Raw genomic sequence first — 25,699 nt, forward strand, 5'->3', positions numbered from 1 at the left:
TCTCCATTGAAGGCCCTTGAGCACTAATGACCTACGCGGTGTGTCTGGCTAAGCACCCCGAGCTTTCTAGGGCAGAAGCTCCAGGTACTGTGATGCTGCCAAATAGACCTCCCAGGTCCCACCTCCCATGTGAGCCCCCACAACAGGGCAGGAAGAGCGGCTGTCCCGGGAAGGCTCTCAAAGGGGCAGGAGACCCCGTGAGCTGCAGGGTCACCAGGGCTGGGACACAGCAGCCTCGCAAGGTGCCCCTGCAAGCAGCGTCCCCCTCGGGTCATTCCCCATGTTGGTCTCCCTGGCTCCTGGGGCTCCACGCTGTCCACACCTCCCCTCTTCTCCTGCCCCTCCTTAAAGACTAAGGGCTGGGGAGACAGACAGACCTGGGATTCTAATTTGCCATGTGACCCTGGGCAAGTTATTTAAGCCCTGGGAAACTCTCACTATCCTCACCAGCAACACAGCAGAAATGGGCTGCTGCAAGGATTAAACGCACTTCCCTGGTAGGGCCCCGCCTATAGCAGGGGGCTTAATAAACATTAGGCCTCCTTCCAAACTCAGGTTAAAAGGCCTGACTCCAATTCCCACTAATGGGTTTCCAGCCCCCACCCTCCCATCAAGCACTAACTGTTCTACAGCTGGGGGACCTCACAAGCAAGGCAGAAGTCCAGGCTGGCAGGGCTGGTATTGGGCTGCGTACAAAGCCCCGGCTCACCCCTCACCTCCATCACCTCGGGAGACCCACTTAACCTCTCGACATTAGCTTCCTCCTCAGGAAATCAGCTACTCCCTCAAGAATGCCAGCAAATTGGGAAGTTCTTATGTCTGATGTAAGGCCCCTGTACAGGTGAGATTGGTGTGGTTTGGGGCCTGGCATCCCCGGGTGGTCCTAGGAGAACAAACCTGGACACTTAATTGGAAAACAGGGCATGATGCCGAGAACTTTGAATGTGTGTGAAAAGAGTTTGTATGGACCCGTGGTGATCTGGGCAGTGGGAGGCGGATTCAAGGTTCACAGCAATTACTGTGTGGTCAAAATCATAGCAGGTTCCGACCCTCATTCTGCTGCCCTGGCCTTGGCCATCCCCCGCGTCAACCCTCTCTTGAACCTCCCTCCCTTCTAAGAAGCCAGGCAACCATTTGCTTGAGGGGGACACAAGAGTCACCTGCAGCAGCCAGAACCCCCAACTCTTCGCTGGGCCTCTCTCTCCCCTCTGCTGCCTGGCCCCACCCTTCAGGCCCCAACGTGGGCCACGGCCAGGATGCAGAAGTTGAGGCTCGGGCCTCCTCTGATCCACCCCGCAACACCCAGAGCTGACACCCAGCCCTGTCTGCAGCGTGCTCCACAGTACAGCAGGGAGGGCCCAGGGCACCCATCCCAGGGCCCAGGGCAGGTCCAGGGATACAACAAACCAAACTCTCTCTCCACTTTATATATATATAAACGAGCCCCAGCTGTGCTTTCGAGGCTAGGGGAAAGGCCTTTCTTCTCTTCTTTGGCATCAATCTGTCAAAATCAGCTTTTTGTAGACTGCTCGCTCCTTTCCGTACAGCATGAATTAAATATATTATCTGTCTTTGTGCTGAGTCACAGGACATTCACAGTACAGTTGGGGGGGCGTGGAGGGGCCTGTACGAAGGCCAAGAACCCCCAGGGCTGCTCCTCGGGCTGAGGGGTTTGCGGTGGGCAGGGGGCTTCTGTTGAAAGGCCAGGCCGGGCCTCCCCTCCGCCGGGCCATTCAAGATTCAGCCAAAGGGTGAGGTGTCCTTGGGAATCCGACAGGCGGGCTCTGTAGGCCGGTGAGGGCTGCCTTCTCCAGGGGCCGCACCCCTCATACTCCCAGCCCCGGGATCAAAGCCCGTCCCAGCCCAGCCCACCTGCCTCTACCCCGGACTGTGGCATTTAAACACTCCGTCTCACGACCACCCTCTGGGGAGGCTGGCGCCAGGGTCTGGAGCAGCAAGGACAGGCCCACAGAGGCAAGAAGGAGAGGATGGGGAAAGCTGTGCCAGCCCCAAGGAGCCAAGGCCAGCCAGGCACCAGTGTCAGGGTGACCCTGCATATCTGGGTGCTGTCCCCAGCACCCTGGCCCAGGGCTGGCTTATCAGTACTCAGGCGTGACATGCGGGAGCCACTCTCAGGAAAGGGGGGACAGGTAGGCGCGTGGGTCAGAGCCCCAAGGGCAGTGACTGCTCTACCACCTGCCAACATAAGGCAGCCCCATGCAGGCTGGGGAGGTGGGCAGGGGCCAGCTGACCAGGCTATTGTGGACCCAGCCAGGCACCCGGCAGCAGAGGTGGCGGGCAGCGAGGATGGAGGGTGGGATGTTGAGAGAGGGTGGGCTGCTACTCTCACTGCTGCCCCAGGGACACCCTCCCCACATGTAGGGGGTGGGCTCTGGCATACATGCCAGCACCCGGATTCCGGGGTCCCACCCAAGGTGCCATGTTGCTTCCTGCTCCCAGAGGGGAAGAAAGTGAATGGTGTGTGGGCTCCAAGGGCCCATAAGAAGCTCTACCCACCTGGTGAGGCAGGCCAGCCCCCCAGGGGAGGCATAGTGGTGCGTGTGTCCAGGGCACAGTGCCCAGCCTGGCACCTGGACTCTCCTGTCCTCACTGGTGCCCAAGCACCTGAGGCCGGGAGAGCAAGTCCCTCTCAGCCCCCTCACCTCCTCCCAGGGGAGCAGCCCATGCCCAGTCCCCAGACGGGTGCTGGAGGGGCTGGTGTCCAGGTGAAGGCCACTGGGGGGGCAGGTAGGAAGCAGGGACAGGGAGGAGCTGGGGCCAGCAGGGCTGCTGGGAGGTCTTCTGGGCTGGGCATCAGCCCTCATTCCTCAGTCCTCCAAGTGCCACACGGGCCTCATCCTGCCCACGATTGGGCTCAGTGTGACCTCCTGTCCCTTGGGCTCAGAAGATGCTCTGCCGCCGGCTCTTCCCTCGTCCTGGGGAATGGAGAGGAAAAGGGGGCACTGCAGGGCAGAGGCAGGGCCAAAAGGTGCCCAAGAAGGGACACCTGAGAAGGGTGTCCTGCTCTGCAGCCCTGACAGAGACAACAAGGCCAGGCCCTCAGGGGCTGGTCAGCCCTGGACCCAGATGTGCTCTGTGACTCACTGCATGAAACTGTGACTTAACCTGCCAGAGCCTCAGTCTCACTGAGTGAGGAATGGGGAGCATTATCATAGTGCCAACACTAAGGGGTGCTTTAGGAGTAAATGAGTAACACAAGGAAAATGTTTGTCACATCCAAGGCCATCAGCTGTTCTAGACACAAAGTCCCGTTCCCCTGGCACGGGGGCTGGAGAGCTCAGAGCAGAGGGCGCACCAGACAGAGCGCATGAGTCTTCCTTGGGGCTGCCAGGTGCAGTGTTCTGTCGGGGGTGGGGGCTGAGGAGGAAGGAGGACGCTTGGGCAGCAAATAGGGAGACCAGTCCCTCCTCTGCTCCCCAGGACCTCCCGGAAGGGAGGCCGGCTGATTCCCAACTGCAGGAGTGGGGCGGGGCCCGTCCCCGTTCTTGAGGAGGAGCCTGCTCTGGTCTCTTCTAACAAGGGGTGGGGGGGGAGACCCAAGCCCCTACCTGGCTGCTGAAAGGCCAGCCCCCGGTAGCCTGGGTCCCTCTGTAGCTGGATCTCCTTCAGGGAGAAGACGGAGGCAGCTGGGGGGAGAGGGGAGGAAGGCAGGGAGAGCTGGGGGGAGCCGGCGGCCCCCATACCCCGGAGCTGCGCACAGAGCAGGGGGCACCCCCAGCGGGACAGCCCCTTCAGTTAGGACTGGCCTGGGAGCCCCTCCCCGGGCCTTTCAGGCAGCGTCTCAGATCCACAGCCTCCCCCAGACACTTACTATCTTCCAGCTGGTGCACGCGCTCTCCTAGACACCGGAAGTAGGGGTGGCTCAGGGCCGCCTCTGCTGACATTCGCCTCTTGGATTCATACTGAAAGGCAAAGGTGGGCTACTGGGCTCTGGCGGGGGGCCGCGGGGACCCCTCTGGGCAGCGCTCCTCCTGTGCTAAGTTAGATGGCCGAGGTGGGAGAGGCCTGCGTCTAACCTCAGAGTCCCTGGCCAGCTGCCACCCAAGGCAGTCTCGGCGCTCAGGCTCCCACGTCTCTAGTCGCTAGAAAGCCAGAAATGGGACTTCCTGAGAGTGAGCTCCTCTTGGGATGGAAATACAGATGCTAAAGCAACCATCATCACAGCATTAATAAGAGTAATATTAATATGCAGTACCAAATACTGCCCTTCGCTGTGAGCTCCCTTGGAGACAGACTCTATACTGTGTTCTGCATTTTCAACTTATCCTCATGACTATTCATTCATCCATTTTGCAGTTGAGGAAACAGGCAGAGAAGATTTCTCCAACTTTCCCGAGGCTATATAGCTGGTAAGTAGGTTTGACCCGGGGTTTGAGCTTGGCACGCAGGGTGGCATCTTGGGGCTTCACTCTTTGGCTGCCTGCCCCTGGGCACAGCCGGGAGCACACTCACCAGGAGGAGGCCGGACAGGAGACTGATGCCATCAGTGTCCAACCTGCAGGAGGAAGGAGCTGGCATAGGCCTGGCCTGGGCAGGTCGGCGGCGGGGAGAGTCGGGTGTGCGGCCACCTCCAGAGGGTCAGGCAGGACCGCAAGCAGGAGGAGAAGGGAGCGGAGGCAGGCCTACCTGGGAGCGTGGCTGAGGAGCGGCTGGGGAAGGTACCGGGGGAAGTTGTAGGCTCGGAACTCGGACAGGGCCGTCACGCCCGGCCACGTCTCTTCAGTAGGAGTCCCTGGGGAGAGAGGAGGAGGTGGGGGGGACATGGTGAGGGGCCGGGGCCAAGGGCGACTTGAAGGCGCACGTAGGAGGTGGGGGCAGAGACTGGCGCGGACCACGGGTCCCCGCGCTGTTGAGAGGCGGCGGGAGCCCCTTTCCGCGCCCAGGCTGGGCAGAGTGCCCGCTCCCCCTGGTGGTGAGGACGGAGCGTCGGGGGACTGACCGAGGAGTCGAAAGATGAGGTGCAGTTCCTCCTTGACTGTGGAGCCCGGGAACAGGGGCCTCCCGGTGGCCATTTCATAGTGGATGCAGCCCACGCCCCTGCGGCGGGCAAAGGGCAGGGCAGCGTCAGGTTGGGCCTGCTCGCATCCGCCCTTCCTAAGGCTGCCCCGCCAGGGTACCACTGACGGGTGGTGGATCTGGGGTGGGCGAAGCCGGGCAGTGGAGGCTCCTAACAGCCCAGCCCCCTCCCCACAGCCTTTTTCTGGGGACTTCTCTGCGCTGTAGGATGGTCTGACCACTCTGTGGGGTTCGGGCTGGCCTAGCCAGCACCGCCTGGCTGCTCTGTAAGCAGTTTCACACTTTTTCCATGTGAACCCCCACTGGAAGAGAAGTCCATGAATCCATTCTCCTAGGGACCACAGGGCTCAGTGGCCAGTCACTGGAAACCTGTGCTTCAGCCTTAAATTTTTAAAAAATTATTTTTCATTCTACACCAAATCATATGCATGTTAACTTGAATATAAATAATGGGTCAATATAATATAATAATATAATATCGTTTTGACATAAAAATAATATAGTATTTGCTTCTAAAATTTTCAGGAGAACTGATGCTTGGAGAAGAACTTAATTACTGCGGGGCCCCCCTGTAGCCTCCAGTAGCCCCCTGCACATCCCTGGGGGAATATTTCAGAAGCCTTGGGGAGCCTATTAAGAGCCAGGGAAACCCAGTGTAGTTCGAATTTAATTCTTCCGCATCCAGACCTGCAGGACACTACCTGGTTTCCAGTCAAAGGTCAGGCAGATTTCACAGAAGCCCCTGGGCCAGCAAAGGGAGCCTGGAGGTGGGGAAGCCCTGCTTCCCCTCAATTCCATGGCGCTCACTCACCACATGTCAATGGGGGTGGAGTACTCTGTGGACCCCAGCAGCACATCGGGCGGCCTGTACCACAGGGTCACAACCTCATTGGAGTAGGTCTTCGTGGGCACGGACTTGGCCCGGGCTAGTCCTAGGGACAGACACGTCACTGCACCCCCTTCCCCAAGGCACCAACCTCCTGAAGGGGCCATGTCAGATCCCCACCTCACCCTAACAGGCCCTCACCGAAGTCAGCCAGCTTCAGCTCCCCTCTGTCGCTGATGAGCAGGTTCTGGGGTTTCAGGTCCCGGTGCAGGATCTTGCGGTGGTGGCAGTAGGCAAGGCCCCGGAGCAGCTGGAACATGAATATCTGGGGAAGGGAGGGAACGATAAGCAATGGGAAGTGGGAGTGCACCCCATCTGGGAGGCCCTGCGCCTCTGCTCCACAGCCAGGACAGGGACAGGGGCAGGGGCTGGGTGGGGCAAGGCCCCTGGACCCTGTCCGCCGCTGGGATGCCGTCCACCAGGGAGGGCACCAGGTGTGTGCACGAGCAGCAGTGAGTGGGAGGCCAGAGGATTCTGAGAGCTGGGAGGGACCAGGAAGGGTCAGGCAGCCCACCTGTGTGGGGCTATATGCACAGGATTCTTTATTAAGTACCAGAAGGGGTAATTCATCCAAGCTTCCCCAGAAGCCTCCCTTCATACTGGCAGGTAACTCATGCTCTGATTTGACAGACAGGAAAACTGGTGCTCAGACTCAGCAAGGGGTTTTCTATCACTGCTGGACGCTGGCAGAGTGTGTGCGCACTGGGAGGTGAGGCCCCGGCGCAGTCCCAGACACCCTGAACAGCCCCTTGCCTCCCTTCTACACTGGAAGGTCTAAACAATCAGTCAGGAGCCTGGCGGTGGGAGTAGGTTCCCATGCTGGGCTTGAGAGCAGGGGCATACCCGGGGGTGGGGGGCCTGAGGGTGGGGTCCCTGCTGTGGAGGCCTTCACCTTGACATTGTGCATGCTCATGAGGTTTCCACAGTGGTCCAGATACTGCTTCAGGTCACTGTCCTGAAACACAGAGCCTGGCTCAGCCCTGCCCTGTCCTGACTGACCTCTGGCTGGAAACCCCTCCCTGGGCAGGGCCCAAGGTCAGAAGTGGGGCTCCCAGCGGCCCCTAAGACTGAGCCCTTGGCCCACTCCTGCATGGAGGCATCTGAGAACCTGATTCTAGAACAAGGCCTGGGCCACCCCCACCTGGTCTCCCTAACCCTTTGTCCCCACCCCCACACGGGGAGGAGCCGCCAGCCCCAGCCCAACTCACCAGGTACTCGAACACCAAGGTGAGGGACCGTTCAGTGTGGATGAGGTCATGCAGGGTCACAATGTTGGCGTGCTTCAGGTTCTTCAGTAGAGACACTGTGGGGGGACAGACCCACCGGGGTCCCTGGGGCCACACGCGTACTCTCTTCCTGGGGCCAACCCCAGGAGCACCCCCTTCAGCAATGTCCCTTCAACCCCAGGCTCCAGCTGGGGCTCAGGCCACAAGCCCCTCCTCCCAGGGGCCCCCAGGAGAGCAGGCCCCCAGGATGCCGTACCCTCCCGGATGGCAGTACAGGGCGCCCCCTCCTCGTGCTCCAGTCGGATCTCCTTCAGGGCCACCAGGTTTTCCGTCAGTTTGCTGCGCCCTTTGAAGACCGTTGCGTAGGTGCCCTGGGAAGAACGCCGGCGAGGCAGCCATGCTCAGGACCCCTGTCCTGTACCCCCCTCTGCCCTGTGACCTCCTCTCTGCTAAGGCTGCCCTTGGGCCAGAGCACCCTTCCCCCCTCCTCTCCCTTCACTGAATTCTGTTTCCCCCAAAAGCCCATCCCCCACAGGCCAGGCGTCCCTCTAGGGTAACCCCAGGTTTCTCCCTCCTTATGGTGAAGTGTACAGGTAGGTCTCCTCCTTGGGTTCCTGCCGGGAAGGGCTGTGCCTTCCTCCTCTCTGTCAGCCTCCGCCCACCCCAGCCTCCAACACAAAGCCTGGCACCGTGTTAACAGAAACAACTGACAGTTACACAGCACCTATTCTGTGCCAGACTTTGCCCAAGCTCATTATGGTAACCTAGTCAATCCTAACAACAGCCCCACGAGGCAGAACAATTACAACCTCCTCTGACAAAGGAAGGAGCTAGCAGACAGAGGTCATATCGCTCAGCCAAGGCCACAGGGCTACTAAATGGAAGAGTTGGGAATTTGAACCCAGACAAGAAATACTTGCAGGGAAAAAATATTAGGCTGGCTGCTGCCCAGAGCCCATGGTCCACTCCATCCTCATGCCCTCCTCCAAGACCTCTTTGCACTTCCACACCTGCCCCAGGCTGGGTCAGGCTGCAGGCTGGAGCGCATGCACCTCTGGGGGCAGGGCAGTGGGAGGGCAGGTCAGGGAGGGACCCTGTCCCTCCTAACCATCCTGCCTGGCTGTGCAGAGAACCGAGCCCAGCCCCTTACCTCTCCCAGTTTGTCCAGTTTCACATAGGTTTCCAGTTTCCCAAAGCCGATATCTGACTGAGAGGGAGAAACATACGGTCCTGTGAGCTCAAAGGCCCCCGCAACCGCACATACATACAGTACACCTCCCCTACCCAGCCTCCGGGAGGGGAGAGAACGAGACCCCCATTGGGAGGCCAGCAGGGTAGACAGCCACACAGCGTCCTCTTCACCTCTTCCCTCTGTCGCCATGATAAAGGAAGTAGCCTTTGGATGTGTGAGTTTCCTCTGTCCCTGTCCCTGCGGTACGGAGCCCAGGGCTGTCACTCCTGGGACTGTTGGCCACCTTCATCACCTGTCTGTCTCTGTGTTGTTCAGACTTTAGCCTCCTGAGAGCAGGAAGTTTTTCTCCGCTGCACCTGGAATGTCCAGTTCAGAGCCCACCTGCCCAGTAGCCAGTCTCATCAGCACACTTCCTGCAGCTCAGGGGTACCCAGCCTAACCAACAGATTCCTGGGCCCCACCTAGAGCCTGATTCTGTAGGTGTCTAGAATGGGGAGCACAGTCCATGTTTTGTAAGAAGCTCCCAGGGAGATCTGATAAGCAGCCATGACTAGGAAGTACGTCATTTGGGCGAATGATCTTACCCCAGTGGAGACCCTGCGGCCCAGACGGGGCTTGGGGTTCAGCCCTGCTGGGACTTGTTGATGGAATGGATATTGACCAAGGGGGGATGAGCTGTAGGAGTCTGCTGTGGCCAGCAGGTGGCACCAGAGGCCCAGAAACTGCTGCAGGCTTGGGGGGCGACTGCAAAACCAGGACGGGTGTAGCCATGCTGGGGACAGGGTGTTCCACTCTCGTGACCTCTGACCCTCTTGGGACTCACCAGGGAAGCTCGGCGGGACATGCGGCTGAGAGGTCTGGGCAGGTCTGGGCTCTCCAGCTGTAGCTTCTGCAGGAATTCCTGGGGCAAGCGGATGTCCAAGGGCAGAGAAAGCCTCTTACTGATGTCCTGCAGGGGCCAGGATGAGATGGGGACCCCAGGGTTTGCCCGAGTAACTGGCACTGTGGGACCTTTGTCTCTCAGTCGGAGCCTGGCTTTCCCTGCAGAGCAGCCCCAGCAGGGACCAGACACAGGCTGTGAGCCCAGGCTCCCAGCTATTTCAATGATGTGCTCAGAGACACACCAACACGCAGGGGTTGCTGTGTGACCTTGGGAGATCCTTCCCCTCTCTAGGCCACAGCATCACCACGTGTAGAATGAGATTCCTGCAGACCCTGGAATTCAGTAAGCATATTTTTCATATACCTGGGCACACATATATGGGTCATAAGAACAATAGTCAAATTGTCCAGCCCTTGCTAAGTTGCAGGAATGTTCTAAGCCCATGGCATATATTAACTCATTTCATCTTTACGATGACCATTTTAACACAAGGAGACTGACTTGGTACACAGAAGTTGAGTAACTTGCTGAAGGTCACATGGCCACTCAGTGCAAAGCTGGGATTTTGAGCCCATGAAGTCTGGCTCCAGGGCATCACCTTCCTGGACACACATCTGTGGGTGAATCCTGGATGCCCACAGGTAGAGCCCGGAGCCCCTCACCTCCATGGAGAAGAGGCGCTGGTTTTGCCGCCGGTACTGCATGCCAGGGGACGCCTGCCCAGGGTCCTCCCCACTGTCTGTGGGGGAGAAGGTGCTGGACTCTGGCTGGGGGTCTCTGCCAAGAGGACGGAGCTGCAGGTCTGAGAAGGAGAGGCATCAACTCCCTCCCTGCCCCTCTGCCCCTGCGCCCCAGCCAGGGGAGGGGAGGAGGGTGTACCTCCCCCCTGCTGCCCCGCCAAGGCCGGCAGGGGAGGTGTGGACAGGGAGGGGCTGGCGGAGGCCCCGCCGCTCACCCTCATTGCGCCGGTTGTGGAGCTGGTTGAACTGCTCGGTGAACTCGGCCAGGGACTCCTCGATGGTCTCGGTCCGCGGCACCGACAGGGAAAAGCGGCGCTTGAAGTTCTTCATCTTGTTCATCGTTGGCGGGACCAGGTGCTGAGTCAGAGTGAGGAGAGCAGGTGAGGACAAGAAAATGCGCCATGTTCATCTCCGTCTCCCCATCGAGCCCTGCGGCCCTGCCCTCGTGAGCCACGCTGGCGCCCTGTCCCCCAGAACCTGAGCTCCTGGAGAGGAGGTCCTAACCCTCCTCCTCCCGTGACTCTCACTTCCCAGATCCCCCGCCGCTGGGCATCAGTCAGAGCAGCGAGTAGGGCTCACAATAGCGGGAGGATGTGCCAGTAGGACCCTGGAGGCTTCCCCAGGGCCACACAGTAGCCCTCCAGCTGCCAGAAGTCTAGAGAGTTCTGGGAACTGGGCTGGGGTGGCAGGGAGGGCACCAGCACTGGGTGGCCCCCGGGCCAGCAGCTCTCCCAGCTTGTGTGTAAGAGCTTGAATCCATCAACAGCCAGTGAGTGTTCCTGAATGACGCCCCTAAGCTGTAGATCAGCGCTGCCCCACACCCTTGTGACACAGTCATGCCCAAACCCATTTCATCCTGATACTGACACTTGGAGGCCCCTCTCTGGCTTGTTCTGGGTCCCCAGCAGACAGGGAGAGGAAGGGACATGGGAGGGGATGTGTGCATGTGAGCTGGCCCAGCCCCATCTCTCCTGCTGAAATGTGGGAGGTCAGGAGCAGCGGAAAGTCTCAGGGGAAACACAGAAGTTCGCTGGAAAGAGAGGGTCCCCAGGGAGGGGAGGCTGCACCCTGCTGGCCCCTCCCGTGCCTGAGCCCCAGTCAGGCAGCCGTGCCCGATGCAGAGAGCCCCGCTAGGGCTCCTTCCTCAGCCAGAGGGGCTCCCCGCCTGCCCGCTGGCCTCCCAGTGAGACTTGTGCAACTGCCTCTTCCCTGCACCCCCCTTAATGATTTCATAAGCTCCCAGCGCAGCAGCCCCTCGTCCTGCTCTGCCCACATCTCCCCAAGCTACAGCGGGGCCAGGACCAAGGGACAAGGGCTCCCCCCCACACCTGCCACAGAGGAGTCAGTGCCAGCCCTGTGATGGGAGGGGCCAGCCTGCACCCTCTCCCAGCTTCTGCCCACGCACCAGGCACAGCCCATTCCCGGGGGATGCTCTCAGCCCTGTCAATGGCCAGTACCCAGTTGCCAAGGCAACCAGACCCCTCCTGAATCCTCATGTCCTCACGGTTTAAGAGATTATGGGTCAGGATCATGTTTGCTTTGCTTAATGATCACATCCTTCTATCCTCAGCCAGCCTGGAAGGGGTCCTTCCCCTGGTCCTGCAGGCTGCTCCCCAATGCAGCTAAGGTATGGCCCTCCACCTGCCCTGGGCCCAGGGGCTGGGTATGGCCGGGTCCTCCTTCCTCAGGCTGGCGCCTCTGAGTGGAGGCCTTGGGTCTGCACAGCCAGCCACGCTCACCTCTGTCAGGTGGCCCTGAGGTCTAACTCAGTTCAGCTCAACACATGAGGATCATGCACCTGCTACCTGACAGGCATTGTGCTAGGCCCTGGGGTCATGGTGGTAATGTGTGGCCCCCATCCTGACGGAACTCGGGAGCTGGTGATGCTTCCTGTGATGAGGTGTCAGAGAGCCCTTCCTCCAGGCTCCTGGCAGAGGCCACCAGCCTCACGTGTCCCCAATTCTCCATCTCTACGCTCATTCCTGCCAGCTGACCTCATGCTCCTCTGTGCCTCTGTGAAACCTTGGGCCCGCCTTCTGTAGGCCTCTCACGTGCAGAAGCTCCCAGAGGGCAGGCGTCCTGCTCACACTAGTGCGCAGCCAGCCCAGAGTGGAGTGTCCATCATGGAGGCTTCATGACAGCAGCACATGGGTTCCTGTGACGGGCGGCCTAGACGTGCCCCACCTGTTGATTCACATCTCTCAGTGAGATGGGAGAACGGAGATGTTGCCCCCATACAGAGCAATTGTTTACAAAGCTGGCTGAGCACCGGCGCCACCAGGGAGGGCTGTGAAAACCTTCACATTACTGGGTCTCACCCTCAGAGTCTGGAACGGATGGAGGGCAGTGCCGAGGAATGTGCATTTTTTCGTAAAGTACCCCCAGTGATCTGGAAATGGAACCGTCGTTGGGAGTCATCTGAGGCTCAGGTAAGATGGTGATCTGCAAGTTTCCAGGTTGCTTTTCTCTGCTGAGATGGGGAATCCTCAGAGCCGGGGAGGGTGCGGGAGGGTGGAGGGCACGCTGAGGAGAGCAGGAGACCCCACCCTACGCATGAAGGGTGGAAATGTCTGCCCTGTACAAACTGCCACCCCAGGCTGGGTCGTGGTTAACCTGGGAGGTAGGGGGAGCCAGACACTTGGCCCCAAGGCCTGAGCTCTGCCAAGAGGGGCTGGTCACTCCCCTTCCTAAAAACAGGGCTCCCCCTTAAAGCTGTCCTACAGTCCAGAATGTATGGGATGCTGTGTTGTGTGTGTGGCTCAGGAGTCCACCAGTAGCAGCCATAAACCTCACATCCTTGCTCCTGCATGTGGGAGAAGGGGAGGGGGCCCATTAAAGCCTTCTGGGAGGGAGGCCCCCAGTTTCTGCAGGACAGAGGAGAACCGGTTCTGTGTAGTACCTGCACCTGCTTTCCCGGTGGCTGGGTCAGGAGCAAGGCGCTGCCAGCTTGGGCCTAGACGGGGTGGGGGGTGGGGACGGGGAGCCAGATGGACAGTGAGACTGGGAACAGCTGACATGAGAAGGGATGCGGGGCCAAGTGATGCAGGGAGATGGGGACTGGCTGTTCGGCAACAAGCCTGAGAAGAGACCCAGAGGAAGTGGCTGTCACTGGAGCAGGAGGGATGGGGGTCAGATGTAAGGTGGACTTCCTGGTGGTGACAGAGGAGCAGGCAGCAGGGGTGGTGACCACAGTAGAGTGTGTGTCTCTACTGGGGACAATCAGGGCATTGAACCCAACAGGGTCTTGGGTGTGACAGGGTAGACCGGGCAGTGAATGGTCTGTTGTTCCCTGGCTCAAGATACAAGATGCCTCTGTCACTTTTCCCTTGGGAGTCAGCTCCTCATATTTAGGGGTTATGGGGGAAGGGAGATAGGAAAAAGGCCTGTCACCTTGGTGTCTTCTGGTCCTCCCCCCATCTGGGGACAGAAGGGTTCAGTGTGACCCAGCCTGAGGCCAGCCGGTTGCCGGGCACAGTGTGGTCTTTGTCCCTGGACCAGGGAGCTATCTGGGGCTGTCCCCGTGCAACTGGTGCCAGGGGAAGGAATTGATGGGTGTCCAGGGATGCTGGCCTGGCCGGGGCAGGCTGGTGGGTGGTGAAAAAGCAGAGACCCCTCGCAAGCTGGGGCGTGGGCAGGCACTCCCTGAACCAGGCCTGCCCTCCTGCCCCCCAGCCCAGGTAAGCTGTAAAGCTCTCAGCCTAACGCCTGTCACTTCTTCCTGGTACACACTGGTCGGCCTGAACTGCCTGCTGGTGCCAGAGAAGCGGGTGGCACGGGATGAAGGAGCCAGGCCGGGAGGGAGTCAGCCTGCCCACAGGCCACTGTGCTCCTGTGAGAAAGGCCCGCACTCCTGGAATGTGAGCAGGACAAGGAACTTCTGGATCCCTGTCCCAATCCCTCGGGCAGCCATGAACCCTCGGACTCCGAGGGAAGCCGACTTGCTCAGATTCATGCAGCAATCTCCTGGCTGTTGCCAAGCACACAAACTCCACGACCACAGGGCTTTCTTCTCCCGTGTGAACTCTCCCCAGCCTGCGCCCCCACTGTGGCCGAGGCTGTAGGTGCTCGTCTCCCCTCCTGGTCTTTTCTACCCCCACCCTGAATTCAAAGCCATACAAGCCCAGCCTCTAATTCTGGTGCCGCCACCAGCAGGCTGTATGATGGTGACGAAGCTACGTAATCTCCCTTCACTTTGGCTCTGACCATACACTTGACTATTATTTATGGAACGGCCACTATGTGCCAGGCACTGTTACAGACCCTGAGAATCCACTTATGAAAGAAACAGACACTGATTCCTGCCCTGAGGGTAACTTACATTTTAATGGTGGGGGACAGCACAGACAATAAAATAAATTTAAAAATACGCAGTACGTTAGATGGTGACAAGTGCTGTGGAGGAAACTAAGGCAGGAAAAGAAGGACGAGGTATGAGGGAGGTGTTGTGATTTAAAATAGATTGGCCAGGAGGGTCTCCCTGAAAAGGTAACATCTCAGGAAAATTTCCAAGCAGGTGTGGGCTAGGGACCTAGTTGTGTGGCGTCTGGGGGAAGCAGGTCAGCACAGAACAGCAGGTGCAAAGGTCCTGAGGCAGAAGGGAGTTTGGTGTGCTCTAGGAACAGGAGAGTGGCTAGAGAGGAGGCCCTAGGGGAACACAGAGCGGACCATGTCAGCCTCCTGGGGAACAGGAGGTTTTGGGCAGATGAGTGACGCGATCCCAGTTAGATTTTAATAGGCTCCCTCTGGCTGCTGTGTAGAGAGCAGACTGCAAGGACGGAAGCAGGAGCCCAATCACGAGGCTACGCAGAGATCCAGGTGAGAGATGGTGGTGGCCAAGACCAGCGTGGGAGCAGTGCAGGTGGAGAGAAGTGGATGGCTTCTCATCTATTTTGCAGGTGGAGCCCAAGGATTTGCAAACAGTCCTCATATGCGTATGAGGAGGAGAGGGAGTCGAGCACAGTTCTGAAGGGTTTTGGCCTCAGCAGCTGCAGGGATGGGGAATTCATGGAGATGAGGAATGCTGGGAGCGGAGGTGTGGGTGGAGGACCAGGGACTGGGTTTGGATGGGTGTGTGATGTTGGGTGACGTCTGAGCGGAGGGGCTGAACGAGCCGGCACGCTGCTAGCACGAGGAAGACGCCCTGTCAGTTTTAACGCTCTTCTTCTTTTCTTTCCTCAAGCTTCTGCTCAAAGGTAATGACGTGCCAGAAAAGAGGCCCCGTATAAGGCTCCCCAGACATCCCTCACAGACTTCCCTGCAGCCTGTGAAATGCTCTGAGACCCTGGGACAGAGGGCGCACGAAGCAGGGAGCATGGTCCCCTATCAGCAGGCCTGACCACTGGACCAAGAGGGACAGGCCAGGCAGGCTGGGGCCCCCACTTAGGCTGACGCAACTCGCCAGACCCTGGCCTTCTGGCAGATGGTTCTCATCCCTGGGTGTCCAGGCAGTGCACACATGGCCTGCTGCCCCCCACCGCTGGACAACTTCTGCCAGGCCTCGGACCTGACACCTGCCCTGGGGCTGGGACGTCAGGGAGGCCCCGCCTGGGAGAACATGGAGCACAGAGAGAGGCTGGCTGAGCATCCACGGAAGAGCAGCAGGGAGGCTCCACATCTCAGAAGCCGGGCTGCACATGGTGCGGAGGGCAGGTCGGCCTCACTCCTTAGCTTCAGGGAGCAAGGCTTGGACATCCCTCTCAGCAAACCCTTATGCTCCTTGGGGCACTGGCTGCCCACTACACCTACCAGGTAGTGTAATAAAAGCCCTGAGTGAGAAAGAAGCCCTCTGCCCACTTTCTGAATAAAGTAGCCTGCACCCAAGACCCCTCAAGATCCGGCTGCCCTTTCTCCCTGGCTTTCTCTCCCCACTTTCCCCAAGTCCAGCTCTGCTCCAGCCACACCCCTGCTTGCAGTCAGGTCTCGAGTCTTCTGCGGTTTCCCTGACCCTGCAGGGCCTCTGGGGCCCCTCTGATGGGCACACTCCATGCACAGGGTGGTCTCCCAGGACCACAGCGAGGACTTCTCAGGTGCCTCCCTCACTAGGGGCACTTTGGGCCTGTGCCCAGGGCTGGTGACATGCAGTAGATCTGGCTGTTTCACAAGGACATGGTGGGCACCTACTGTGTGCCAGGCACATGTCAGATGCTTCTCCAAAGCCCTCTTTTTGGGTTGTTTTATGATCTCAGTCTCCATGGACCCAGGGCAGGAGCTGAAGGACAGAACATCCAACTGCCCCCTTTCTGAAGCCCGGAGAGTGTGACCCTCAGTCTCAACGGCTGACCAGCCAGGAGCCTTATAATGCCCTCTGCTATCCACTCCCTGTCCCCACCTTGGTCACTTAGCCACTTTGAGCCTTTGGGTGGGTTTCAAAAGAACCACAGGCCACAGCCGACTGACTCTGTGGACGTCATGGGCTGAGGCTTCAGGGGCACTTCCTCCTCCCGGCGCGGACCCTGCCTGCAGGGAGTCTGCAGATACCATCTCTTCCTTCACCCTCTCAGAGACTCTGCCCTGCACAGTTCCAGGCTTCCGTTTCCCTAGCTTGGACAAACCTCACGGGAAGCCTGAGGAACCCCGTGGCTGCCTGGAGTCCCCACTCTGGCCTTGCTGCAGCCTGGATGAGAGAGGCTCTGAGCCTGGGGCCTTCTGGGTGGTCAGAAGCCAGCAGGACTGATAGGCCGCAGTCGCCCTGCCAAGGGACAGAGGCTTCCCGCAGCCTCTGTTTGGACGGGAAGGCCTTCTGGGAGCGAGTGGGCCTAACCTACGGAAGCCCAGTCGGGAGGCAAAGCATCTGGGGCTTGGGATCGATCACCTCTGCTCTGGACAGAAAGTGTCCTTCCTGACACAAGTGCCCCACAGTGAAGGTCACATGCTGTCCAGGCCTTCTTTCCAAACTCTCGGCAATTTGGAGTCATGGGAGAAATCCCAGCTCTCCTGCTCACTCCTGCTCCGGGAAGACAACCCGCACCCGTTTTCTTGTCTGCCAAATGGGATAATGACTAACCTCTATCCAGTTGTCACCAGGCCTGGAGACTTAACTTTCCCACTCATCTTCTGGTGATGTCATTCCCTGTTTAAACCCCTTCCGTATCACATTGTCCTTAGGTAAAAGCCCGGCAAACTGGACCACATGTGTCTGGGTCCCCGTGTCCTTCCTGCGTCTCAGCTTTCCCCGGCCTGCAGGGTCCACTTGAAGGGAACATACTTGGCACTCCTGGACTTAAGCACACTCAGGGCCCCAGCCTTGCACACGCCGTTCATCTGGCCTGGCATGCCCTTCCTCATTTTTCCCTTGGAAAAACCACCTCCCAACTCGTGTCCCTTCCCCCAGGAAACCACACATGACCACCTCCTTCCTTTAGGTAAACTGAGATGCTTCCTCCTCGTCGCTTCCAGACCAGCCTGTGTCCATTATTAACTAGGTTGTGACGTCCTTCAGGACAAGAGCGGGGTCTCACTCAGCTCTGGTTTCCAGGACCTTACAGAGTGTAGGAAAGCGCCCAGGTGCTCGGCATTTGTGGAATGAATAAGCAAATGGCTGAGTGAGATCATCGAGCCGCCTTATCACGATGACTTGTGTAAGCCTCTTTCCTCTACAGGTGTATGAACACTAGGCTCACTGAGGACAAAGACCTTTGTTCACCTTGCATCTCAAGATCTCTGCAGGCAGTCAGGGTTGCTTGCCTTCCTTCTGCTTTTGGCTGGGCCAGGGACTTGTTTCAACTCCATCTTCTACTATCAGGCCAGCTCCACCCCTGGTGGGCCTTGAGCACAACCGGGGTGGGCCTGGCCCTGCCCTCTCTCTGGGCATACGAGAGCCAGCCGCAGGGGGCCAGCCAGCCAGCCCTAGCCTCCCCAGACAGCGGTCCCCCTTGGTCCTCCTGGCCCTCAGTGAGTGGGCCAGGGGCTCTGTGCCAGTGAAGCGCTCACATTTTCGGGGCTCAAGCCAGGCTCAACCTCTTTCCTAGACACCTTCCATGATGTCCCACCCAGCCTGACACCCCTCTGGCCCCCATCAGGTGGGGGCCCCTCCTCTGTGTTCGCACAGCATTCTAGACACCCCCAGGTAGGGTGCTTGGCTCCCTGCAGAGTAACTTCACCTATTTCCCTACTTTGCCTGTGAGCTTATTAGTGACGAGGTCTGACTCATCATTACACCCCCGATGCCTGACACGGGGCCTGGCATGGAGCGAACCAACAATGATCAGCAAGCGACTATAGAAAAGCTCTCAATTCCTAGTTCCAGGAGCTGTTTGGAGGCAGGAGGACTGCCAGGAGACTGTCCGTTGCCCAGCGGACTTGACGCCTCAGCTGTAAGCTAACCCTCCTTCTCCAGCCGGCGCTTGGCCCTAAAGGCAGTGGCAGGGGCAGAGGGGCAGAGGGGCAGAGGGGCAGCCTCCTCCCCAGCGGCAGCCCTCTGAGGTCTGCAGAGGTCTCTGCACTGGCAGGTGAGGGGCGGATGGGGATTAAAATCCTAATGAGAGGTTCCAACCGAACACCCATGTTGGGAACTCCAGAGCTTGAGGGAAGGGGGTGTTGGTGGGGACCAGGGTACCTCCTCACGGGCTCCCATCACTCAGGGGCAGATTCCCGGAGCCTCAGAGGTCATGGGCACCTCGGCCTCAGCCCCTCCAGATGACCCTGCTGAGCCCGATGCCCCACTTCAGCCCCTCTGTGGGGGCCCCGCGTCAGCCCTGCTGATACTCCACTGCTCTCCTTGGCTTTCTAAGGCTCAAGGAATGGAGGCACGTATAGCATCTTCTGGTATTTTCTTTTTGACCTTTTTTGGAGACCCGCTAAGTTTGGCCTGCAGTCTTTGCGGGGAGGCTCTGGATCTCCAAATAATAAGATGGGACAAGGCGTCTTTCCTTTAGCTCTGGTCTTGGCCGTGCAGAACATCCCAGATGGAGGCTGCAGCAAGGGTGCAGGCCAGACCTCACCGACCTCGTCCTGCTTCAGACAAGGCCTGCCTCCTCCCCTCCCGGGCAGAGGAAACTCTCCCTTTCCCTCTAGCAGCCCCTGTTAAAGACCCGCAAAGCAGGTTCCTCGGCAACCTTGCCCAGTGTTCTCCCAATTCCAAAGTATGGGTACTTTCTTGGTCTTCCTCAAATCCAAACAAAGCAGCTCACATCTGTCTCCACTCCATCTGTTTACATAGATGCTGATGCCCACCGTCTTCCCCACAGTAAAAAGGAGGAGAAATAAAGGGCACCAGGGTCATCCACCTCTAGCTTTCCCTTGTCCAGATGTCAAAAGCCCAGCCTCTTGATGGTCTGACATGGGGTCTTTGTTCACGCCTCTCTGGTTTTCTTGCCATGCCCAACTTTAGCAACAGACTGCAGGCCCTTCAAAGCTGGCTTCCCTGGGGACCGCTCAGTCTCATGAGCAGGGAGGGCCGGAAGGGAGAGTTTCCCGGCATCTCTAGACCATATTCCTATTTATATCCACTCCCAGCACCCCCCTCCCACCAGCCTGACCCAACCACTCCGTGCCCACATCCCAACAGGACCCTCTGGTCAGTACTCTCCAACCTTTAGGGGAAGGCGGCCTTGTCACACTCCACAGGTTCCCCTGCCCCAGGTTGGGCCCAGGAGGCCACCTTGGCCTGCACCACCTCCCCGCCTTCCCTGTTTCTGGGAACCTCTGAACGTCTTGCAGTGGTTCAACTGTTGCGTAAACGCCCCCATCAGCGGCTCCTGCTCCCCAGAGCTGAGCCTCCTTGACGGCACTGGGTTTCTTGCAGTCACTCACTCATTTCACAAGTACCTACTCGGTGCCGGGCACTGTCCTAGGGTTCAAGCCTCATCTTACCCTCCTCCTTGGCCTCCTAGTTTTCCCTGCTTCTTTCTCCCTCCAAGTCTGGGGGACTCACTTCCCCTACCTGTCCCTGAACGTCAGCACTCCCAGAGTCCCCTCTGGCCCTCTGCTCTTCCCCTCCGCACGCTCTGCCCTGGTGGAGACCACCACCCACGTGCTGACGGCTCCCAGGCCCACGGCTCTGCCTGCCAGACGCCTCTATCTGGATGCCTTCCAGGGTCTGAGGGCAGAGATATCAGAATAACCCCCACCGGCCCTAGGACAGTCCTGGAGATAGCAAATAGGTTGAGATTTGTTTTTAAATGAAAAGCGTAGATGTGTAAAAACTGTGTGTGTGCTAGGTATACATACACACATGTCATATGTACACGTATAAATACAAACACTGTATATAACCCAGAAAGATTTAAGTTAAAATGCTAACAGTAGTTATCTCAGGTGGCAGAATTATGGGCGATCTTAATATCTTCTTTCTTATTTGCCTCTTCTAATATTTCTATAATAAACATTCACTGCTTATGTTAAAAGAAGTTAACACTTCTTTTTACATGAAAAGAAAGTATTTTTAGATTGAGATTCCAGAACTGTTTAGTGCAAGCCTTGGAAGAACTATAATTATCTTGAGCGGGGGTCGGCAAATGGTTTCTGTAAACGGCCAGCCAGCCAGTATGTTAGGCATCGCGGATCACACAGCCTGTTGCAATCAGACAATTCTACCCTTGTACAAAGTACCCATAGATAAGATGTAAACAAATGAGTGTGGCCATGTTCCACTAAACCTTTATTCATGGGCATTAAAATTTGAATTTTATATTTTCAAGGGTCATAAAATGTTAGTTTCTCCTTTTGAATTTTTCCCAACCACTTAAAACTGTAGATGCTCACAGGCCATAAGACAGGCTGGATTTGGCCAAGAGCCTTATCCATCACCATTCAGGGCTTGAATGGTGTTTGGATCTGGCACCTGCTCCTCTGGGAGGTGCTTTTTCTCCTCCTGCCTGATGGGGGAAGCCCTCCAGGGTTTGCTTGTCCCTCTGAGCCATGGCAGGGCCAGGCTAACTGGGAGAAGCTGTGCTCCAGAGTTTGGAGGAAAAGGTGAGTCCCTCCTGGGGTCTCAGAGCACAGCTCACAGCGTCAGCAGGACTGACAGAAGCTGGAACCACAAACCAGCAGACTTGGACAGGGCTTTAGAGAACTCTTGGTCCGTTTCTCATTTTTCAGGGTAAGACATGCAGACAGGGAATGACCACCGACGGCCGGTAAGGTTGGTGGGGCAGAGCTGAGACTACACCTGAGGGCTTGCTGACTTTGAGTTCAGTGGCCTTTCTGCTCCCCTGGCAAGGGACTGCAAGGATGTGCCCAGAAATGGCATTCCCTCCACAGGGCAACACTACCCTGGCAATCAGCAGCCCAGTCAAGGGCCGCCTTGCACAGGGAAGAAACCGTCAGGCCTGGCATCAGCCCGGAATGTGGCACCCAGCCCAGCTATGGTGGAGCGGTAGGGGGGTGCTGACAGTTGGGCTCCATGCCAGGAACAGGGAGGGCTCTGGGACCCCTCTCCTGGTCTCATCCCAGGCGGTGATGGCAGAGGTGGTCTGGAGGCCCAGCATGGCCATCGTGAGCGAAGCCCTCCAGCCTGGGACCTTCACCTGCTGCTTCTGGGCACTGGGTACTGACAGGACATGGGGAAGGACGGCCACAGCCCTCCCTGCACCTGGCCACCCAGCAAGGATCTCTTTGGCTGGGTACCTGGGGCCAGACAAGAGAAGCAGCCCTGGTTCTGAGGGGAACCCCAACGGCAGGAAAGAGGTACACCCGGTGTGAGGACAGAGATCATCCCAGAGCACTGCCAGGACTTCCCAAGACGGCAGAACGCAGAGGGCGCTCGGAGTGAAGGAGGGCACAGCCGTTCTGAAACAGTTTTCCTTCCCAGTTTGGGAGCTGAGCCCTTCAGGGATCCCGCAGGGACGCAGAAGAGGCCAGGGTACCGAGCGCTGCCCAGTGAGGCCCACCAACTCCATCTGCCACCACCTCCCACTGGTGACGCCACGTAAGGCAAAAAGCTGGGAAGGACGTGGACATGATCTCATTGGAGTCCTCACAACCACAGGAAGTAATATTTTTACTTTCTCTGTTTTTCAAATGAGGAAACAGAAACTTGGGTGAGCAAGTTCTTTCTCCTAACCACTTACTAAAGGACAGGTAGAATCGACTGACCCCAAAGTCTGTAAACTGCCTTCACCCACGGTGGACAGAGACGCACGCTTGACATACACAGAATGAATGCAGCAGGCAGCCATTGCAGAGGCATCTGGTCTATTCCCACCCCTCTGTTTCCCTGGAAGACTTTCACATCAGTGGGGTGGGGTGGGGATTGGGGAGCACTGAGCGTTAGCCAGAGTTCCCAGGAAGATGGCCTCACAACTGTCCTTCAAACAATCTCTGTGATCAGGGTGTCCTGACTCACCGGGGTCACTCATGCTCTCAGGGAGCTTCAAGGCCCTTTCGGTTCAAAGCCAAACCTCGCATTTGCCTCCTTGTCCCTCTTCCTCAGCAGGCGGAACCGTGGAGATCTCAAGCAGATGGGCTGCGTTCAGACAGGAGGTCTGGCCGAGAGGCACCCACGGCTCTCCCTCTTCCGAATCTGCTGCTGTGCCCCTGGCCAGGCCCGGCCACCGCCTCCACCCTGATCCTGGGACCCAGACCCTCTGCCTGGGCTGCTGCTCTGTGTGCGTGTGCACAGCTGTGGGGCCAAGACAGGACCAACCCCCGGGGATGGGAAAGTGCCTGCTCAAGAGCCAGTGCCAGGAAGGTGAGGGCAAACGGTCGGAGGGGGGGGACAGGGAGCAGGGGTCAAGGTGGGACAAAGGGCGAGGGAGGGAAATGTGACTTGTTCCCAAAGGGATGAAGCTATTCAGGCGAGTCTGGGTCCAGGCCGGTCACTCCCTCATGGTCTACACAACAGAGAGGAAGAGGCACAGCAGTTCATTAAGTCCTGGGGGAGGGTCTTCTTAGCCCAGGAAAAAGAGGTCTTGCCAGAGGCTTCCTAGCAGGAGGCTGTTGGCTTTCTGGTGCCTAGTGCCTACGACATGCATCCTGGAAACTAGAGGGTGGAGCACCCACAGCATAGGCTCCCAGTCCTCTCCTGAGCGGCACCCCAGCCCCACTCTCTTACACAGAGCCTTCCACCCCCCAGGAGAGATACTGACCGGATCTGCAAAGCCTGCCTCCCCGTCTTACCCCAGAGCCCTGGACGGTGCAGTGACTAGGAAATTCCTTTCCGAATAGCCAGCAGTACAGCTACAAGTAATTCACGGTCTGCTACCTGCCAGGCACTATGCGCTATTGTATTTAACTCATGACAATCCCCACTATTATGACTCCCATTTCACAGATGAGGAAACAGGCTGGGAGACGCTCAGAGTCTGCCGGGGAGAGGGAGTTACCCAGCCAGCGGGTGCTGGAGCTGGGTGCCAGCAGGCCCCTGGGTTTGCCCTCCCCTTTGGGTATCACACTCTGTTAGGAAAGCAAAGGAGTAAGGAAGGGGTAGATGGAGATGCTGGGCAAAAGTCCCAAACAGGGGGACCCCAGAAAGGAGGGGCTGGCTGGGGTAAGAGTTGGGGGGAGCCAGGATAGGCTCTGGGACCTGCTTGCCTGGGCACAGGAAGACCCAAGTTGGCAAAGGACAGACTCTGGATCTATGGAGAAAGCAAATGCAGCTTTAAGACAGATGGACCCGACCAGGAACCTACTCGTTCTTCAGAGCCGGTGCCTTCTTCCTGTGACCCACGGAGCAGCCTGGCTCTGCTTGGCGCAGGGCAGATGGGAGCCTCAGTACTTGGAGCACCAGCCCCATCCTCCTGTCTCCTGAGGACCGATGTAGAGCCAGAGAACTCGGAGGGGGCTAGGCTCTCCCTGGGTGGGGCAGGGGTTTGGACACAGATGGAAGTGGGCTGCATCCCCCTAGGTGGGACTTTGGCAAAGTTGGCGCCTCAGAGCCTCTGTGTCCTCACCTGTAAAATGGGGATGATACCCCCTTCATAAAGCCGTGTGACACGCTGCGTGGCACCCAGTACATATTCAATAAATAGTAGCCACCAAGGCGTTCAGTAATCAGGGGGCACTTACTGACATCTGCTCTGGAAACCCCAGTAAGTATGGGAAGAATTAAATGAAGTCTCCTTTCTCCTGGTGGGCTGGTTGGGGGGAGACGGTGGGGGGGAGTCTGGGGTGGGCAGCCAGCAGGGAGAGTCCCAGGAACCTAATGGGCAGTGAGCTTATGGGGAGGAAGGGGCAGCTCACAGGCTGCAGCTGCACAGAGGTGGCTGGGGCGACCCGAGATAGGAGCTCGGCTGTGGCAAGGTGACCCTCTCTCCAGGAGGCCTTTCGGATGCAGACCCACATCCTGGAGCCGGTGTTACCTGGGCGCATCCTTGCCTTCCCCCACACCTAAGCTACATCGTCCCGGTTCCCTCCCAAGGCCAGTTCCCTCCCAAGGCCGGAATAAAGGCAGACGATCTCAGAGGACATGCCTCCCGCCAGCCGTCCTCGAGGACTCTGCTTCCTCAGGCCGGTGTCCAGGAATGCGCTGTGTGCCCATGCCTAGCGGAAAACATCGCGCAAACGCGCTGAACCTCCCAGGGTGGTGACACAGGAGGGGCAGGCTGGCGTGAGTCACAGGACCCAGCAGCTGGGGAACTGTTGAGGGCTGGGCTGGGGGGTGGGGACGAGGTGCTGGGGAGCTGACTGACCCCCCACTCCTCACAGCACCAGCCCTCCTGCCCCTGCTGCCAGGAAAGGCTTCTGGGAGAACTAGAAAGAAGCCACTGGTGCCTAGGAGGATGTTGACCCCGAGCACAGAAAATCAATCCTTATCAACAGGCGGAACCCCTCTCCACCTGCAGACAGCTCCCCAGATCTCAGCCCGCAACAGAGCAGAGGCCTCCAGCCCAGAGACCTGATTTCAGATTTCGGATTCCTGGTCCTCTCCCGGACAAACAGCAGAGTCCTGAGCCCAACAGACCACCCGCCTTTCCCATCCCAGCATTAACCCTTTGCCCCCTGCTGCGGGCTGGGGGACAGTGCCCTTCTGGTCTCCCCGGTGGGCAGTCAAGAGCAGCAATCCTCAGAGGCACCAATCAACACCCCTCCCACCCTCCGAAGAGCAGCGCTGAAACCTACAGGGATTCTGTGCTCCACCGCCTCGTCTGCCCCTCTGGAAAGTTCACCAGAGCCCAGAAAACCCTTCAAGGCAGCGATCTGGCCCCACACTTGCGGGTTCTGTCATTACCAGAGACTCCTGACCCTTGCCCTCCCATTAAGAAGGGCGACCAGAAAGCGCCTGGTTTGAGACTGGGTGGAAAACTTTGCTTCCTGGGGAGCAGACCGGAGCCCGGGGCCACAGCGAATCCCGGTGGAGACTCCCTGGGGGTGTGGGGTCTGAGAAGGCAAAACAGCCCTCCCTCCTGACACCTAGAACTCGGGGTACCACCCCCCCGGCACACATGCCTACACGCCTCGTGATCGTCGGTCTCCCCGCGTCGCTCGGGTATTTCCCTCCAACCGCTCCCCGCAGGGTGGAAGCGGAACGGCGCCTTTAAGAGCCGCCCCGCTTACCTTTGCTCGGTTTACCCGGCGCGGCGGAGCCCCCTCCTCCGACCTCTTCCTTCCTCCCCGGCGCGCCGCCCGCCCGGCCGCCGGACCCAACGCGCCGCCTGCGGGACTCACTGCGCGCGTCCTGGGGGCCACGGCGCGCCGGCTCCCGCCCGCAAAGGCCGGGCTGCCGCGGGGCTGGGGGCCGTGCCCTGCGCCCTGCTGGGGTCCCTGCCCGCCTCGGGGCTGCTTGCCCTGCTCCGGAAAGGTGAGCGGCTGCCCGGAGGAGCTGCAACCTGAGCCAGAGGAGGAGGAGGGAGGGGAGGG

At 58.6% G+C, this 25,699-nt stretch overlaps 1 protein-coding gene and 2 long non-coding RNA genes across 10 annotated transcripts; 2 read left to right on the forward strand and 1 right to left on the reverse strand.

Moving 5' to 3' along the window:
- Window positions 1-1,407: 1,407 nt before the first annotated feature.
- On the reverse strand, window positions 1,408-25,699 carry CDK18 (cyclin dependent kinase 18). 5 transcript variants are annotated; one of them, XM_037015324.2, is made up of 16 exons: window positions 25,508-25,698; window positions 10,180-10,321; window positions 9,887-10,026; window positions 9,165-9,290; window positions 8,300-8,356; window positions 7,406-7,520; window positions 7,132-7,226; window positions 6,816-6,878; window positions 6,065-6,188; window positions 5,849-5,969; window positions 4,961-5,058; window positions 4,648-4,753; window positions 4,474-4,516; window positions 3,833-3,923; window positions 3,570-3,647; window positions 1,408-2,936 (listed from the first exon to the last, which is right to left on the reverse strand). In XM_037015324.2, the coding sequence occupies exons 2-16, from the start codon at window positions 10,301-10,303 to the stop codon at window positions 2,902-2,904; spliced, it is 1,416 nt and encodes a 471-aa protein (XP_036871219.2). In that variant the 5' UTR covers window positions 10,304-10,321; window positions 25,508-25,698; the 3' UTR covers window positions 1,408-2,901. The 5 variants fall into 5 exon arrangements, with proteins under 5 accessions (XP_036871219.2, XP_036871220.2, XP_017532265.2 ...); XM_037015325.2 differs by having other exon boundaries at window positions 25,397-25,698; XM_017676776.3 differs by lacking the exon at window positions 25,508-25,698 and adding an exon at window positions 12,283-12,400.
- LOC140844498 (uncharacterized) lies at window positions 3,843-9,995 on the forward strand. Its single transcript, XR_012122925.1, has 3 exons — window positions 3,843-3,936; window positions 4,318-4,370; window positions 9,866-9,995. It is a non-coding gene; the product is annotated as an uncharacterized lncRNA (long non-coding RNA).
- On the forward strand, window positions 10,222-23,898 carry LOC108407425 (uncharacterized). Of its 4 annotated transcripts, XR_012122923.1 has the most exons (5): window positions 10,222-10,344; window positions 11,535-11,591; window positions 12,289-12,393; window positions 13,637-14,859; window positions 15,144-23,898. It is a non-coding gene; the product is annotated as an uncharacterized lncRNA (long non-coding RNA). The 4 variants fall into 4 exon arrangements; XR_005060545.2 differs by lacking the exon at window positions 13,637-14,859; XR_012122921.1 differs by lacking the exon at window positions 15,144-23,898 and having other exon boundaries at window positions 13,637-14,948.

The sequence above is a fragment of the Manis javanica genome, chromosome 11, assembly GCF_040802235.1.
Source record: "Manis javanica isolate MJ-LG chromosome 11, MJ_LKY, whole genome shotgun sequence".
In the NCBI taxonomy this organism is placed as follows: Eukaryota; Metazoa; Chordata; class Mammalia; order Pholidota; family Manidae; genus Manis; species Manis javanica.

Excerpts from the sequence above, each read along its gene's own strand:
- CDK18 (XM_037015324.2), bottom strand. The coding sequence starts at position 10,303 with ATGAACAAGATGAAGAACTTCAAGCGCCGCTTTTCCCTGTCGGTGCCG. Across the intron at positions 6,189-6,815 it reads TGAGCATGCACAATGTCAAG|ATATTCATGTTCCAGCTGCT; the intron begins GTGAAGGCCTCC and ends TCCCTTCCCCAG. Across the intron at positions 5,059-5,848 it reads TCCACCCCCATTGACATGTG|GGGCGTGGGCTGCATCCACT; the intron begins GTGAGTGAGCGC and ends TGCCCGCCGCAG.